General features: G+C 46.9%; 1 protein-coding gene across 2 annotated transcripts in view; it reads right to left on the bottom strand.

The window, feature by feature from the left end:
• Positions 1–16153, bottom strand: part of RAD51 (RAD51 recombinase) — a 42903-nt gene extending 26750 nt beyond the window's left edge. The window contains exons 1-3 of one of the 2 annotated variants that reach the window (XM_008268782.5): positions 15893–16153; positions 9585–9673; positions 6928–7065 (exon numbers count right to left, since the gene is read on the bottom strand). In XM_008268782.5, coding sequence (XP_008267004.1) covers positions 6928–7065; positions 9585–9671 — 225 coding nt within the window. In that variant the 5' untranslated portion in view covers positions 9672–9673; positions 15893–16153. 2 annotated transcript variants of the gene reach the window in all.
• Between the last annotated feature and the right edge of the window lie 600 nt (positions 16154–16753).

Here is a 16753-nt window from a genome sequence, read left to right as displayed (position 1 = left end):
ACATGAGAAATGTTTTGAAACTGAACAATTGGTTTCAAATACCTTCAAATGCCTTTCAAATAAATAAATCTGATGAAACAAAGCTCTGACAAGGCCTAAGAGAAAATCCTGCAGCATTTTTTCTAACATTAAAAAAATGAAGTCTAGAGAGGGATAACACATAGATTTTAGGGAGCCCTACTGACTTAGTCAATATCACAACCTTTAAAAAAAAAAAAAAAAAAAAAAAGAGGGGAGGAACAAGAAAAGGCTGACCGGGCCTCCAGAGATGGGCAAAAATGTCCCAGCTCCTGGCAGCTGTCCTGTGGTCTCCTCCCAAGAAGATGAACCATGAACCAGAGACAATGGACATTCCCAGCCTGTGCTTCAAGTGTGACAACACAGGACACTGGGCACAGGACTGCCCCACACCTGGTCCTCTGCTATGGCCCTGCCCATAGTGTGGTGAGGGACACTGGGAGGTAGACTGCCCATCCTTGCACCATCAGAGACAGTCAATCGTCCAACTCCCTCCTCCCCGAGGGCCTTGGCGATCTTCTGGGACTGGCTACAGATGACTGGTGCAGCCCTGGGACCTCAGCCCCTTCCACGACCATAGCCACCACCTCCGAGGAACCCAGGGTAACTGTCCAGGTAGCAGTTAAGCCTTTATCTTTTATCAATACGCGGGCTACCTGTTTGGTCCTGCTGGCCCATAATGGGCAGACCTTCCCTTCCCATATTTGAGTTACGGGCATTGATGGTCGGCTTCATCAGCCACCTACCACAGGGCCACTTCCATTCACTATCTTTGGGTCTCCGGTTACACATAGTTTTTTAGTCATGCTCTCCTGTCCTACTCTCTTACTGGGTCGAGGATCCTCACCAAGTTACACTTCTCCCTATCTTTCTTTCCCTTCTCTCCCAACTTGTCTTTTCTCCTTCCATTAACTGCAATCCTGACTACCTCACAGCAGACAAACTCATCTCTCTAAGAACTCCACCTGCCCTGGACCCGTCTTCTCCCTATGGCCCTAACTTGCAACCAAGCCACTCCTTACGCTCCCATCTTTCTCAGCTCCTTTGAACTCACGTATGGACGGCCTTTTCTCTTAGCAGACCTTCCTCCTCTCCAACCCCATCCCCAAGATTATCTACCCATTCCTCACTCTGTTAAGACAACTCCTCTGAGAACATGCCAACAAGGGTCTTCCCCAACCTCACTCTGATCCTATTATCCATACTATCAGACCTGGGGACTGGGTCTTTCTCAAAAATTCTCATCCACAGGCTCTACAGCCAAGATGGACAGGTCCACACCTGGTGGTCCTCACTACTCTGACTGCTGCCACAATTTCCAACATCCTTCCTGGATACATCTCTCAGCTTAAAAAGGCACCTGCTGCTGTGATTTCCACTTCATCCAATACACATCCTACAACAGACAAGTACTCCTGCCAACAGGTGGGTCCCACCAAGATCAAGATCACCAGATCATCACCCCTTCCTGTAATCCCTGAATAACAATTCCCTAAGTATCAATATGCACCCTATCCCTCTCCACCGCCTTTTTCTGCTCCTCACATTCACCTCAGCCCTTTCCCTTCCTAAATGTACGTGCCGCTCCTGCCTCAGCTACGTTTCAGCTGTGTTATGACTCCAAAAAACAACCATTCCAATGTTCCTTCACTGGATCACCAGTAATTGAGGTAACTGCCAGTCCTGGTGGAACTCTCAGAAGTGGCTGCTTTAACAAATCCCCGGAACAAAGGTCTGTATGACACCAACCACTCACTGGGGTTATAGCGCTGGGGAAGGGCGCCAGGACTTTAATCAACAACAGGAAGCTGCTAGGGTTAAGAAGGTGCTCAAAGATCTGGGAAAAAACTTTTCACAGGTAACCATTCAATGGTGACCCTTATCACCTCTCCCACAAAGACCCAAACCACCTCACCTTCGGTGCCCTGACTGGCTCTCATGTCTCCTCAATCGACCAGCTCCTCAATTCATCCAACAACTCTCTGGCTGATGGTTGCTTGATTTGCTCCACCCTGTAACCTTCCTTTACAACTAATGAAGTCCTGATAAACTCTACTCTCTCACCCACCAATGAGGCAGTCTCCCTTAACATCTCCCTCACCCAAAAGGCCTATATCAGTGTTTCAATCTAACCTCATCACATCCCTTGACCCACTGTCCTCTAATCCTTTTTCCAACTCCACTCTACAATTCCACGACCCCTGTAACTAAAGGGGATTGCTTAACTGGAGGCCACTTCTTCCAGTGTGGGAGCTCCCTGTTCTGCTGCCTGCCGCCTAATGCTACTGATACCTGCATTCTAGTACAATTACTGGAATTACCTCCCAGAGGTCTCTGTTGTGCCCCAAGACCAATCTTTTCCTATACCAGTTTTTCAAAACACCTGCTTTAAAAGGGATATAACTGTCCTTCCTTTCCTAGCGGCACTGGGCGTTCTTACAGGAGTGGGTACAGGGGTTGCTGGCCTAACGCACGGTGCTACTCAGATACAACAGCTAACAAACACCATGAATGTTGAGCTAGAACAAGTTGCAGCCTGCATTATAAATCTGCAGGACCAGATTGACTCCCCAGCTGAAGTAGCCCTCCAGAACAGAAGGGCATTAGATCTTTTATTAGCAGAGAAAGGGGGAACATGTGTATTTCTGGGAGAACAATGCTGCTTTTTTACTAATAAATCTGGAGTGGTCAGAGACATGGCACAACAATTTAGAGATCATATTGCTAAGTGACAACAGGAGACTCCAGGGCAGCAAGGATGGGGCCCACTAGCCTCTCTCCTCCCTTGGCTTCTCCTGATTCTGAGACCTGTAATAACCATCAGTATTATACTTCTTTTTGCCCCATGCCTACTCCACTTCATACAGGACTGAATCAGGAGCATCAGCGCCCAGACATTTAACCAGATGCTACTGAGATATTACAGCTACCAGCCACTCCCATCAACCTCATAAATGAATACTCCACCTTCTAGCCTGGCCTAAAACCCACTCTGCGCCCCCTCAGCAGGAAGCTGCTACTTCCTATAACAAAAAGACTGGAATGTGAGAGCCCTGAATCCACATGGGTGTGGACATCAAGACATCTCCCCCACTCTTTCCTGGCATCAGGAAAACAAAAACACAAAGGTGCTGTGCACCTGGAGAGCCTCACCGTTCCCACAATTCCCAGCTATCAATCAGGGAAACATCCTGTGCCTCCTGGTACCTATCACTACCCCAGCTATAGGCAGTCCCAGAAACTCCCTGTTTCAGGGACATCTTGTCTCCTGATATCTGGTACCCTTTCCAACTGCTCCAGCCTGCATCCCACATCCCTTTGTTAGGCCGCTCCAACTCATCTCCCACTTATCTGCCCCCTCCCTTGACACCAATTCCCTATAAAGCCCCCAGCATTACACATGAGCCCTGAGCTCCTCTCCCTCTGAGGCTGCTCCTGGCAGTTCTTTGCCCTAATAAAACTCTTTCTCTACTCAGCGTAGTCTTGGTTGTCGTTCTCGGTCGTGGTTGAAAACCCTAACATCACCTATAACACTGGCATCCCAGATGGGCTCTGGTTCCTATCCTGGAGGAACTTCCACTTCCGATCCAGCTCCCTAGCTAATGTGCTTGTGAAAGCAGTGAAAGTGGCCCAGGTGTTTTGGTTCCTGCACCCACGTGGGAAACCTGGATAGAGTTCCTGGCTCCAGCCTGGACCAGCCCCAGCTGTTGTGGCTATTCAGTGAGTGAACCAATGGATGTAAGATCTACCTCTCCTTCTCTCTTTGTAACTCTTCTTTCAAACAAGTAAATAAATCTTAAAGACACAAGGGTTGGCATTTGGCACAGAGGTGAAGATGCTACTTGGTACACTCACATCCCATGGTCAAATGCCCAGGTGCACTCTCAATTCTGGCTTCATGCTGATGTGCACCCTAGGATGCAACAGTTGATGGCTCAAGTCGTTGGGTCCCTGCCACCTACGTGGGAGACCCAGAGTGAGTTTCCATATGCAGGCCTTGGCGTGACCCAACCTCAACTGTTGCAGGCATTTGGAGAGCAAGTCAGAGGACAGGAAATCTCTGTCTCTTGACCTATCTCTGCCTTTCAAATAAAATAAAAGTGTAAAAACTTCAGAAAACAAAGGCAAAAATAAAAATCACTCACATTCTTATCACCCCATAATAACAACATTAATATCTTACTCAATTTCTCCCATGTACTTTCTTTACATAAATCTAAACATAAACACGTAGTAAAAAACAAAAATCAGAGTGCGAGCTTTCATCCAGCAGTTAAGGCACCCTTGGCTCCACATCTAAGTACCTGGGTTCAGTATCCACTTTGGCTCCTAGTTCCAGCTGCCTGTTGAGAGCTCATCCTGGGAGGCAGTGGTGATGGCTCAATTAAATAGGTTTCTGTTGCAGTTGATTTCTCAACAATGTTGCAGTGGAGCATGGTGGGGGCAAGAGGCAGGGAGTCACCACACAGACCCCAGGAGTCAGGTGAAAGCAGGCTTGAGGCAAGCAGCCCGCAGACTCGTTTATTTCAGTTGGTACAACATCTTATATAGGCAAGACCAGCCAGTCCGGTCAAGGGGTTGTCTATGCCCCAACCAATCACAGCCTGTTGCCAGGCAGGCTCCGTTGCCAGGTGGGATTCAAAGCCATCCAATCACAGCCTGTTGCCAGGCAGGCTCTGTTGCCAGGTGGGATTCAAAGCCATCCCTGAGTAACTGAGGTTCACTTGCCAGCGGCCACCTTGGCATGGCCTTCTCATTCCACAGCAGGTTTCTGCCACCCATGTGGGAGAACTGAATTGAGTTCCTAGACACTAGCTTCAATCCTGATCCAGTCCTTACTACTGTAGGCTTTTGGGGAGTAAATCAGATGTGTCTCAAGAAAACAAAAATTAGGGGCAAGAATTTAGCTTAGGGTTAAGACACCTGCATTCTGCATTGGAGTGCCCAGGTTCACCTCCTGGCTCTGGCTTCCTGACTCCAGGTTCTTCCCAATGCAAACCCTGGGAGGCAGCAGCAATGCTGAAGTTAACTGTGTTCTTGCCACCTTTGTAGGAAACTTGGATACAATTCCTGGCTTAAGCCCAGCCCAACCCCAGCCACTGCGGCTATCTGGGGGAGTGAATCAGTAGATAGGAACTCTGTTTCTCATATAAATACTTAAAAAACAAGCAAAAATCAAATATATTTGTACACACCCATGTATACACTCCTAAATGTTTTGTTCTTGTATCGTGAACATTTTATCAGTAAAATCCTACTAAACTGTTTTAATAATTTCATACTAATGAATATTTCTAAGATAAGAGATCATAATCTCTAATAAGACAAGGTTGGCCGGCACTGTGGCTCACTAGGCTAATCCTCCGCCTTGCGGCGCTGGCACACAGGGTTCTAGTCCCGGTCGGGGCGCCGGATTCTGTCCTGGTTGCCCCTCTTCCAGGCCAGCTCTCTGCTGTGGCCAGGGAGTGCAGTGGAGGATGGCCCAGGTGCTTGGGCCCTGCACCCCATGGGAGACCAGGAGAAGCACCTGGCTCCTGCCATTGGATCAGCGCGGTGCGCCGGCCATTGGAGAGTGAACCAACGGCAAAGGAAGACCTTTCTCTCTCTCTCTCTCTCTCTCTCCCACTGTCCACTCTGTAAAAAAAAAAAAAAAAAAAAAAAAAGAGAAGGTAAACACCAGTCACTAACAGTGGGAGTATAAACTGGTAGTCAATTTGACAGTTATTTATATCAAATCCCATGATAATACAACTCTAAAGAAATTATGAATTCATGCAAGGAGTTATATACAAAGTAAGAAAACTTATTTTGGGGGCCAACATTATGGCATGGTGAGTAAAACGTCAGCATCCCTATGGGCACCAGTTTGAGTTCTGGCTGCTCCACTTCTGATCCAGCTCCCTACTGGTATGCCTGGGAGGGCAGTGGAGGATAGCCCAAGTGCTTGAGCCCAGGCACCAGTGTGGGAGACCTGGAAGAAACTCCTGGCTTCGGCCTGGCCCTGCTCTGACCATTGTCACCATTTGGAGAGTGGACCAGAGGATGGAGGATCTTTCTCTGTCTTTCCCTTTCTCTCTCTGTAGCTCTGACTTTGAAATAAATAAATATATATTTTTAAAGATTTATTTGAAAGGCAGTTACAGAGAGGGAGAAAGAGAAAAGTCTTCCAACTACTGGTTCATTCCCCAAATAGTCGTAACAGCCAGAGCTGGGCCAATCCGAAGCCAGGAGCCAGAATCTTCTTCCAGGTCTCCCACACATGTGCAGGGGCCCAAGGATTTGGGCCATCTTCTGCTGCTTTCCCAGGCCATAGCAGAGACCTGGGTCAGAAGTGGAGCAGCTGGAACTTGAACTGATGCCCATATGGGATGCCAGTACTACAGGTAGTGGCTTTAACCGCTACACCACAGTGCCACCCCAAAATAAATAAATCTCAAGAAAACAAAAATTTGCTGACGCCGCGGCTCAATAGGCTAATCCTTCACCTGCGGCACCAGCACATCAGGTTCTAGTCCCGGTCGGGGTGCCAGATTTTGTCCTGGTTGCTCCTCTTCCTATCCAGCTCTCTGCTATGGCCCAGGAGTGCAGTAGAGGATGGCCCAAGTCCTTGGGCCCTGCACCCGCATGGGAGACCAGGAGAAGCACCTGGCTCCTGTCTTCAGATCATCGCGGTGCGCCGGCCGCAGCGTGCCAGCTGCAGCGGCCACTGGGGGGGTGAACCAACGGAAAAAAGACGACCTTTCTCTCTGTCTCTCTCTGTCCATTCTGCCTGTCCACAAAAAACAAAACAAAACAAAACAAAACACCTTAATTTGTTAAACAGGTTGACTGGAGAAATGAGGTAGATTTTGCTACACCCTTTGTACTATTCCCTCTAGTGCCTCCCTGGGTCACATAAACCGTACTCACCAGAATTTTATCAGCTTTTGCTTCACTAATTCCTTTAATGTTTATTAACTCCTTCTTTGGTGCATAGGCAACAGCCTCCACAGTATGAAATCCAGCTTCTTCCAATTTCTTCACATCATTGGCATTTATGCCACATTGCTGTAAGTGAAGAAAGCCAGGGATAAATTTAAGATTTGGTTCTCTTATCTAACATGGATACAATGTGCCCTACCCACCTAACAGAGGTATCTAAAACTTGCATTATATGCAACAGCTTTAAGAAGTGGACCCTGCTCATGAAGTTACAATGACAAATTATCAAAACCAATAGTTTGAAACTAGCACTATACAATGTATATTAAAATGGATTCTTATTAGGAATTGGGATTAAACCAGTACCCTCAACCTTTAATGACTGTGACTCTCAATGATCTGGGCCCTAAAAAAGCCACTTTAAACCAGTTGTCTTCCCACCCTTTGTACATCAAACATACACAAAGAAAATGGTGTTTTATACTAATCTAAGATGAACAGATAAAGCTGCTCCAGAGCTGAGGGGAGTACTATTCTGGTATATCTATACCTTTTTTGTAGAATAATAACTGTAGAGCTATGCTGTAGCCAGTGACATTAAGAATGGTGAGGAGCCAGCATTGTAAAGTCAGCTCTCTGCAATGCTGGCATCCCATATGGGCACTGGTTCATGTCCCAGCTGTTCCACTTCTGATCTACCTCTCTGCTAATGCACCTGGGAAAACAGCGGAAGATGGCCCAAGTGCTTGGGCCCCTGTCACCTATGTAGGAGATCCAGATGACTCCTGGCTCATGGCTTTGGCCTGGCCCAGTGCTAGCCATTATAGCCATCCAGGGAGTGAATCAACAGATGGAAGATTTTTTTGTTTTTCTTTCTCTCCCTAACTCTGAGTTTCCAGTAAGTAAATCTTAAAAAAAAAAAAAAAAAAAAAAAAAAAAAAAAAAAGTGAATACTACTTTTTGTTACTAAACATGACTACTTTTATACTACTCCTAACAATCCACAACCAAAAACACCTCTTCTTCCCTACACATAAGGTCGGCTTTGGTTTTATTTGTCACTGAAACTATATCTTCTGGGAAAGCAAGAGTTAGTGGAGGGATGTGTACATATTTGGGATTCAGGGAATATTTAGGAGAGGAGAAAGATCAGTATTTCTCAACAGAAACCATGTGTTTATTATTATTAATACTATTAATATTTAAGCAATAGCCATGTGTGAGTATGATGATGTTCCTGGCACCCAAACTTATGACTCTGAACTCTTAAATGTCTATCACAAATTCATTAAGTAACTCACAGAGTTTTGCAGCATAGTTGGAGATGGGAGAAATATGTAATAGGAGACCTACGAATCAAACCTTTCTCTGCTTCACCTCCGCCTTCTTTCAGTCCAAGTCAGCTGCACTTACTCTGGGGCTTTTAAAGCACAACAGGCAGAAATAGTGCAGGGCCCCAGCTCTGGTGCTTAATGTTCTCATGCAAAGTCCTAAATTGGAGCTTGGCTCTTTTTTATTATTTTTTTATTTTTTTTTATTTTTGACAGGCAGAGTGGGCAGTGAGAAAGAGAGAGACAGAGAGAAAGGTCTTCCTTTCGTCATTGGTTCACCCTCCAATGGCCGCCGCGGCTGGTGCATCGCGCTGATCCGAAGCCAGGAGCCAGGTGCTTCTCCTGGTCTCCCATGGGGTGCAGGGCCCAAGCACTTGGACCATCCTCCACTGCACTCCTGGGCCATAGCAGAGAGCTGGCCTGGAAGAGGGGCAACCGGGACAGAATCCGGCGCCCCGACCGGGACTAGAACCCAGTGTGCCGGCGCCGCTAGGCGGAGGATTAGCCTAGTGAGCCCCGGCGCTGGCCGGAGCTTGGCTCTTACACCTTAAAAACTCCTAGCCATACTTCCTGTGACGGCTATCTTGCTGCTAACTTCTGCACAGATCTAGATCAACAGAGGGAAGCTGCTTCTCTCTATGCTCTGCATAAATGACCCAAGGCACTGTAATTCCTTAAACAAAACTTTCAGACTTTGTACAAAGAGCATAAATAGTCGACCATGGAGCCGGCGCCACAGCTCAATAGGCTAATCCTCCGCCTTGCGGCGCCGGCACACCAGGTTCTAGTCCCAGTCGGGGCGCCGGATTCTGTCCCGGTTGCCCCTCTTCCAGGCCAGCTCTCTGCTGTGGCCAGGGAGTGCAGTGGAGGATGGTCCAAGTGCTTGGGTCCTGCACCCCATGGGAGACCAGGAGAAGCACCTGGCTCCTGCCTTCGGATTAGCGCGGTGCGCTGGCCGCAGCGGCCATTGGAGGGTGAACCAGTGGCAAAGGAAGATCTTTCTGTCTCTCTCTCTGTCCACTCTGCCTGTAAAAAAAAAAAAAAAAAAGTTGACCATGGGATCCTAGGCTATATGTTCTGATAATTCGGCTCTGAAAAAGGAAAACGGTAAAGTAGGAAGAGAATCATTGACAAAACAGACCTGACCACATATAGCTAGCAATGTTCAAGTCTTTTAACAGGATCCTTGACAATCCTCCTGAAACTGAATTTGGGACTTGACCGTAGTACTAAACCTTTGTTTTATATAAGATGGTGGTATTTCCTAGGAAGTCTAATAAAATATAATTCCAAATTTAGCAACCAAGAACATACCTCTAACCGTGAAACAGGCTGTGGGCCAAAGCTTTCTTCTTCTACCGAAGTATCCGCATTTGCTTCGAGCTGCATCTGCATAGCCATCACTGAAAAATACAGATGGCTCTCAGTATAAATAATGGAGAAATTTCATGGAGATAAAGACAAAGCTACAGGCACTAGTTTGTGGCACAGTGGTTTAAGCTGTTAGTTATGACACTAGCTTCTGATCGGCTTCCTGCTTTTGCACCTGGGAAGGAAGTAGATGATGCCACCAATGTGGGAGACCCAGATGGAGTTCTGGGCTCCTGGCTTTGACTAGGCCCAGTCTGAGCCATTGTAGTCATTTGGGAAGTGAACCAGTAGATTGAAGATGTCTTTCTCTGTCTCTACCTGTTACCCTGCCTTTCAAATAAATAAATCTTAAAAGGAAAAAATAGAAAAAAAAAATACAGCTACAACCTTAACTTTCAGCAAATCTCTGAATTACACCTGGGCCTCCATATTTGTGACTTATGCAAATCTAAATATTCATGATAAAAAAATTGCCCCCGTAATGTGTAGTCTTTTTTGTCATTATTCCCCAAACAATACAGTATACCTATTTATATAACATCTACGTTGTAATAGGTATTAAAAGCAAAGTAGAAATGGTTTAAAGTATATGGGAGAGTATCTGTGCTATATGCAAATATGATTGTCATTTTACACAAGGATCTGAAACAACTACAAATCTTAATACCTGAGGGGTCCTGGCCCCAAGTGCCCCAAGAATATAGAATGACTGTACCTGACTTCTGATTTAATCATTGTACTCATGGCATCTAATCATGACCTACATCATGGCAGGAAAAAGAACAAATCTCCCTAGAGCTTTCCTCTCCATCTATCTACCTAGTTAGTTGCACTAGACTTTCCAGAAGAGCCAGGACAATTCTGCTTCTTAAAGGTGCATATCTTAACTAGATCAATTACACCTCCCGAGCCCCTGCTTTATATTCCTTGAGGGCAGGGGCCAGGTCTTAGTATTTTTATATACCTCTACCTACACCTCATATCTGGAAAAAAATAACCCAACCTTGCTTCAACTCGACTCAAAAATAACTAAGTGTTCTTACAGATAAATGGAAAGCAACTGATTGGACAAAGACACAGCTTAGTGGCTAACACTTTTCATTAAGAAGCTCCAAGTTCCAACTAGTTGTAGGTAGTTTGAGAAGCCTGCCCACTAGGGGTCATTGTACCCTTCCCTTCACCTTTCCACACAGAAAGCCAAAATCCATTATGTTAAATCTCTATGCCCAGCTAAACATAGAACACACACAGGCAACAAACAGGATGTTGTAAACATATCTACCCAACCATTTTTGAATATGCATAACCCTTCCCAGAACTTCTCCTACACTTAAAGAATATGTTCAATTTCCCCAGAAACAAGCTGTATAAAACCTGTAACTCATGTCTGTTCAGGAAGTCTGGGCTTTGGTCATCAGACAATATTGATTCTTCCTTGGCCAACCCAAATATATTCCTTTCTGCGTATGGCTCAAATCATTGTCAGTGTATTTCTACTGGTATATCACTAAATAAGAACCGTGGGGGGGGGGGGCTGGCACTGTGGCATGGCAGGTTAACCCTGGCTTGCAGTGCTGGCATCCATATGGGCACCAGTTCGAGTCCCAGATACTCTACTTTCAATCCAGCTCTCTGCTATGGCCTGGGAAAGCAGTAGAAGACGGTCCAAGTCCTTGGACCCCTGCACCCATGTGGGAGACCCAGAAGAAGCTCCTGGCTTTGGATAGGCTCAGCTTCAGCTATTGTGGCCATCTGGGGAGTGAACCAACAGATGGAAGACCTCTCTCTCTAACTCTTTCAAATAAATAAGGAAAAAAAAACCCGTTGGGTTTTCTGCTGATTATATGATGGCACATCAGAAATATTAGGTGGGGGCCGGCGCTGTGGCACAGAGGGTTAATGCCCTGGCCTTAAGTGTTGGCATCCCATATGGATGCCGGTTTGGAGACCTGGTTGCTCCACTTTTGATCCAACTCTCTGCTGTGGCCTGGGGGTTGGGGGGGCAGTACTAGATGGTTCAAGTCCTTGGACTCCAGCACCCACGTGGGAGACCTGGAAGAAGCTCCTGTTCCTGGCTTCGGATCGGCGCAGCTCTGGCCACTGTGGCCAACTGGGGAATGAGCCATCAGATGGGAAGACCGACCTCTCTCTCTCTGCCTCTCCTCTCTCTCTGCAACTCTGACTTTCAAATAAATAAATACATCTTTGGGGGGAAAAAAAAAAGAAGAAGAAATGTTAGGTGTTTGCTAAATGATTATAGACTCTTTAGGACTATGAAAGGTTAAACTATTTTAGTTCTGTTTTCTTCCAGTAAGAGGAGCATGGGGGTTAGAGGACTATTAAAAGATATAGAGTGGTGACCCACTCTATATAAGCTCCATTCATGGTAGAGAAAGAACAAAGAGATTAGGGAAGCACCTCTGGGGGCTGGCTTGAGGCATAGCAGGTTAAGCCTTGGCCCAAGACACTGGCATTCCATATGGGTGCCGGTTCGAGTCCCAGCTGCTCCACCTCCAATCCAGTTCCCTGCTAATGTGCCTGGGAAGGCAGCAGATGGTCCAAGTGCCTGGGCCCTCCACCCACGTAGGAGCCCCAGAAAAGCTCCAGGCTCTTGGCTTCAGGTCTGGCCCAGCTCGGGCTGTTGCAGCCATCTGGGGAGTGAACCAGTGGATGGAAGATCTCTTCTTGGCTCCTCTCTCTATAACTCTTTCAAATTAAAAAGAAAAAAAAAGGACGCCCCATCACAAGCAAGGATCATAGCTTATAGCCATACTTTAACTTCCAACAGGAGTGTATGGAATTTAAAGATCACTATTTTAGTCAATGCCAGACTTCAGTGAATAAGCAAATAAAGCAGGTAAATACCCTGATCACTCTGAAATCTTCAATTTAATTGTAAAGTCTATTCCTAAAATAAAATTATTATGCTAAAGTTAAGATTGGTCAGCCTGGGGCCAGAGCTGTGGCATAGTAGGTAGGCTAAGCCTCTGCTTGTGGCACTGGCATCCCAAATGGGTGTTGGTTTGTGTCCTGGCTGCTCCTCTTCAGATCCAGCTCTCTGCTTATGCCCTGGGAGAGCAGTGGAAAATGGCCCAAATACTTGGGCCCCTGCATCTGCACGGGAGACCCAGAAGCTCCTGGCTTCGGATCAACACAGCTCTGGCTGTTGTAACCATTTGAGTTTAACTCTGTAACTTTTTCTCAAGTAAATAAAATCTTGGGGCCAGCACTGTGGTGTACAGGGTAAAGCTGCCACCTACAGTGCAGGCATCCCATATGGTTGTTGGTTCAAGTCCCGGCTGCTCTACTTCCAATCCAGCTCTCTGCTATGGCCTGGAAAAGCAGAAGATGGTGCAAGTCCGTGGGCCCCTGCACCCGTGTGGGAGACCCAAAAGAAGCTCCTGGTTTTAGACTGGCACAGCTGTAGCCACTGCAGCCATTTGGGGAGTGAACCAGTAGATGGAAGACCTCTCTCTCTCTCTCTCTCTCTCTCTCTTTAATTCTGCCTTTCAAATAATAAAATAAACCTTTGAAAAAACTTTAAAAAAAAAAAAAAAAGATTGATGGGGCCAGTGCTGTGGTGCAGCGGGTTAAAGCCCTGGCCTGGGGCACCAGCATCCCATATGGGCACCGGTTCTAGTGCTGGCTGCCTCTCTTCCAACCCAGCTCTCTGCTGTGGCCTGTGAGGGCAGTGGAAGATGGCCCAGGTCCTTGGGCCCCTGCACCCACGTGGGAGACCTGGAAGAGGCTCCTGGCTTCGGATCGGCATGGGTCTGGCCGTTGCGGCCATCTGAGGAGTGAACCACTTGATGGAAGACCTCTCTCTATGTCTCTACCTCTGTGACTCTGTCTTTCAAATGAATAAAAAATAAATCTTAAACAAACAAACAAAAAAGATTGGTCAGCTTGCGGGGCTCGTGTTGTACAAAGCAATGCTGGCATCCCACTGAGTGCTGGTTCCAAGCCCCAGCTCCTCTGCTTCTGATACAGCTTTCTGCTAATGCACTTGTGAAGGCAGCAGAAGATGGCCCAAACACGGGGCCCTGCTACCCTTGGATGGAGTTCCTGGCTCCTGGTTTCTGCCTGACTCAGATGTGGCTGTTGTGGCAATCTGGGAGTGAACCATTAGATTGAAGCTCTCTCACCCTCTCTCTGTTGATCTACCTTTTAAATAAATAAATAAAACTTGAAAGAATTCTTCCTTAATACATACAAAATGTGTATATGTAAACAACTATGCATGGATTTCAAAGTTGATTTGCAACAAAATAAACTCCTTATTTTAAATTCCACTTCCCATGAACTTTCTGAGGTACCCTCTCTCATCTGAGGACAGTCTGACAGATAGGAATTCCAGGGCATGTTACAGAGCAGCAGGTTCAACACCCGCTTCCGAACACCTGCATCCCATATTAGGGTCAATCTTGTCTCCTGATTCGGCTACCTGCTAATGTGCTTGAGAAGGCAGTGGAAGACAACCCAAGTGCTTGTGCCCCCTGCCACACAAATGGAACACCAAGATAGAGTTCCTGGCTCCTTGCTTCAACCTGGCTCAGACCTGGCTGTAGCAGCCATTTAGGGGAGTGAACCACTAGATAGAGGATCCTTCTCTCTCTCTCTGCCTTTCAAATAAATAAGTATATTCTACCAAAAAAAAAAAAAAAAAAAAAGATGAATTCCACACTTGGAGGCTTGACAGACAATGCTGGATGACCATCTGGTCTGGCTCAAGTACAGATCTCTTAGCAGCAGATTTAGCATACTGAGTTGATAAGAATGCCATGTATCAGAATCAGCTGAATGCAACAGAAAAACCTCCACTGTCTAATTTATGAAAATACATTCACTGCAGAGCAATGGGGAAGGATGGTCATCTCAGTAAATAGTACTGGGCCGACTGGGTAGTCTTGCAGAATAAAATGGACTTGATCCCTCTCATATCACAGAAAAAAAAGTCAATTTCCAATTTAGATTACAGATTTAAATTTAAGAGGTAAAAACAATCATAACCAGACCAGGAGAAGCACCTGGCTCCTGCCTTCGGATCAGCGCGGTGCGCTGGCCGCAGCACAGCAGCCATTGGAGAGTGAACCAACGGCAAAGGAAGACCTTTCTCTCTGTCTCTCTCTCTCACTGTCCACTCTGCCTGTCCAAAAAAAAAAAAATATATATATATATACACACACACACATATATATATAAAACCATGGGAAAGAGAAAGAATTCTTCAACTGGATACCTAGTGTGATAACCAAAAAGGAAAAGACTGAAAAACTGGGCTACACTTACACTCAGAACTTCTATCCCTCAAGATACCATTAAGAGAATGAGAAGTCAAATAAAGAAAATATTTACCATATAAAACTGATGGCTGTTAATCAGAATATAAAGAATGCCTTCAAACCAGGAGGAAAAAGATAATCAGTAGAAAAATAGGTAGAAATTGAATAGCCACTTCACAAGACGTCCAAATGGTCAAGAAACATATGAACAAATGCCTAACCTCATCAATATCAGGAAAGTTAAAATTTAAGCCACAATGAAATATTACTATTTACTAGAATACCTAAAAATAAAAAGAATGACGAAGATCAAGTGTTGGCAAGTATGTGGAAAAAGTAAACTCTCAAAACTTCTGGTGCATTCATACAAAATTCAAAAACAGCCGGTATTCGTTAATGTTATACACGGTTAACAGAAGAGAGAAAATAAGCGACAAGGGGGCAGAAGAGAGGCTGCTGGGGTGCTGACAGCATTCTGTTTGACATGCATGATTACACAGGTGTATTCATTTTGCAATAATCGCTGTATATGCTTGGGACGTGCGCGTTTCTATATTGTGTTTCAGTCCACTTTAGAAGGCTTTCTGCGTGCCAAATCCCACTTCGGAAAATTTCCTAGGCACCATATGAATGCTTTTCCATCTAAAGCATGAAAATATCTTTCTGGCAACTTAAGGTTGGTACTTTGTAAGCAGAAAATGGTGTCATGGACAGACGGAGCAGAACACGGAAATGCAGGCGGCGTGAAACAGCTGTGACTACACTGCTCAGGACAGGCGGCCGCCGGGACTCTCCACAACGAGCCCCAAGTCCGTTGGGCGCAGGCACGCCCCGGCTCCGCCATCTTCCGTTTTTTCACCAGGAGATCCCAAAAGCCGGCCGAGGGAGCACAGGCCCCTGTCTGCGCCCGGTCAACGAGAGGAGGAGCCGCGGCCGTGGAAACAGGCCAGGCCGGCGACTTACACTCACCTGGGCCTACAGCGTTGCTCGCTCGGGCTTCTGTCCGCTGATCCGGCGCGCGCTCGACCCCCGGAGGGCCTCGGCCCCGACCCGAGACCCACTTGTCCACGCCTTGCTCCGGCCCTCTGCGAACAACCTCGGCGAGTTTCAAATCCAACCCCGTGACCAGCGGAAGGTTTCAGCTCCCCTCAAGACCCGGTCAACACAGCTGGTCCTGCGGGGCGGCTTTCGGAAGTCCCGCCAAAACCCTCAGGGCGGCGTCACGCACGCGTCGGCGTCGCGCCGCCCCGCCCCTCGCGCTCCGCCGGCCGCCCGAGCTCGGGGCCGTAGGGAAAGGGCTGGGGGGCTTGGCACCGCGTGGTGTTATGAGTTTCCCACCTCCCTTAAACGCAAGGACTAATCAAAACTTTCTAAATCGCCACCTTCTTGTCTTCACGAGATGGAGGACCACAACTCCCAGGAGCTGGAGTGGTGGGGCCGGGGCTGTATCTCCCGGGAGGCGCCGGTGGGCGCTCTGACTTCCGGGAGACCTGTTGGTTGTGTCTGTAGTTCTTTGAATGTGGGCTTTTGGTTCTTCTGGGAGCTGTAGCCTGGAGCCGAGCGCTTTCCAGGCCCCCGACAGGGGTGGAGTTGAGGAATCTGTGGCAGATGGATGAAAATGGAGCTAGCAGAGGGGAGAAAGAAATGTCTCCGTGTCTGTCATCTGCAGTGACTTACTGGAGATTGGCAGGACCCCAGAGGAAGGAGGCGCAGAATTTGAGAAGGCAAACCTTACGGTTTACCAGGACGTTCGTCCTGTGATTCCGATTTTGAAAGCTGGGTAGAGTTTTTGGGTGAAGAAGCAAGCGGTGGAAGACATAAAAACAGTGC

The sequence above is a fragment of the Oryctolagus cuniculus genome, chromosome 12, assembly GCF_051225735.1.
Source record: "Oryctolagus cuniculus isolate XC-2025 breed Fujian yellow rabbit chromosome 12, ASM5122573v1, whole genome shotgun sequence".
Taxonomy (NCBI): Eukaryota; Metazoa; Chordata; class Mammalia; order Lagomorpha; family Leporidae; genus Oryctolagus; species Oryctolagus cuniculus.
Note: the sequence above shows the minus strand (reverse complement) of the source record. Positions and strands in the feature narration are given on the sequence as shown.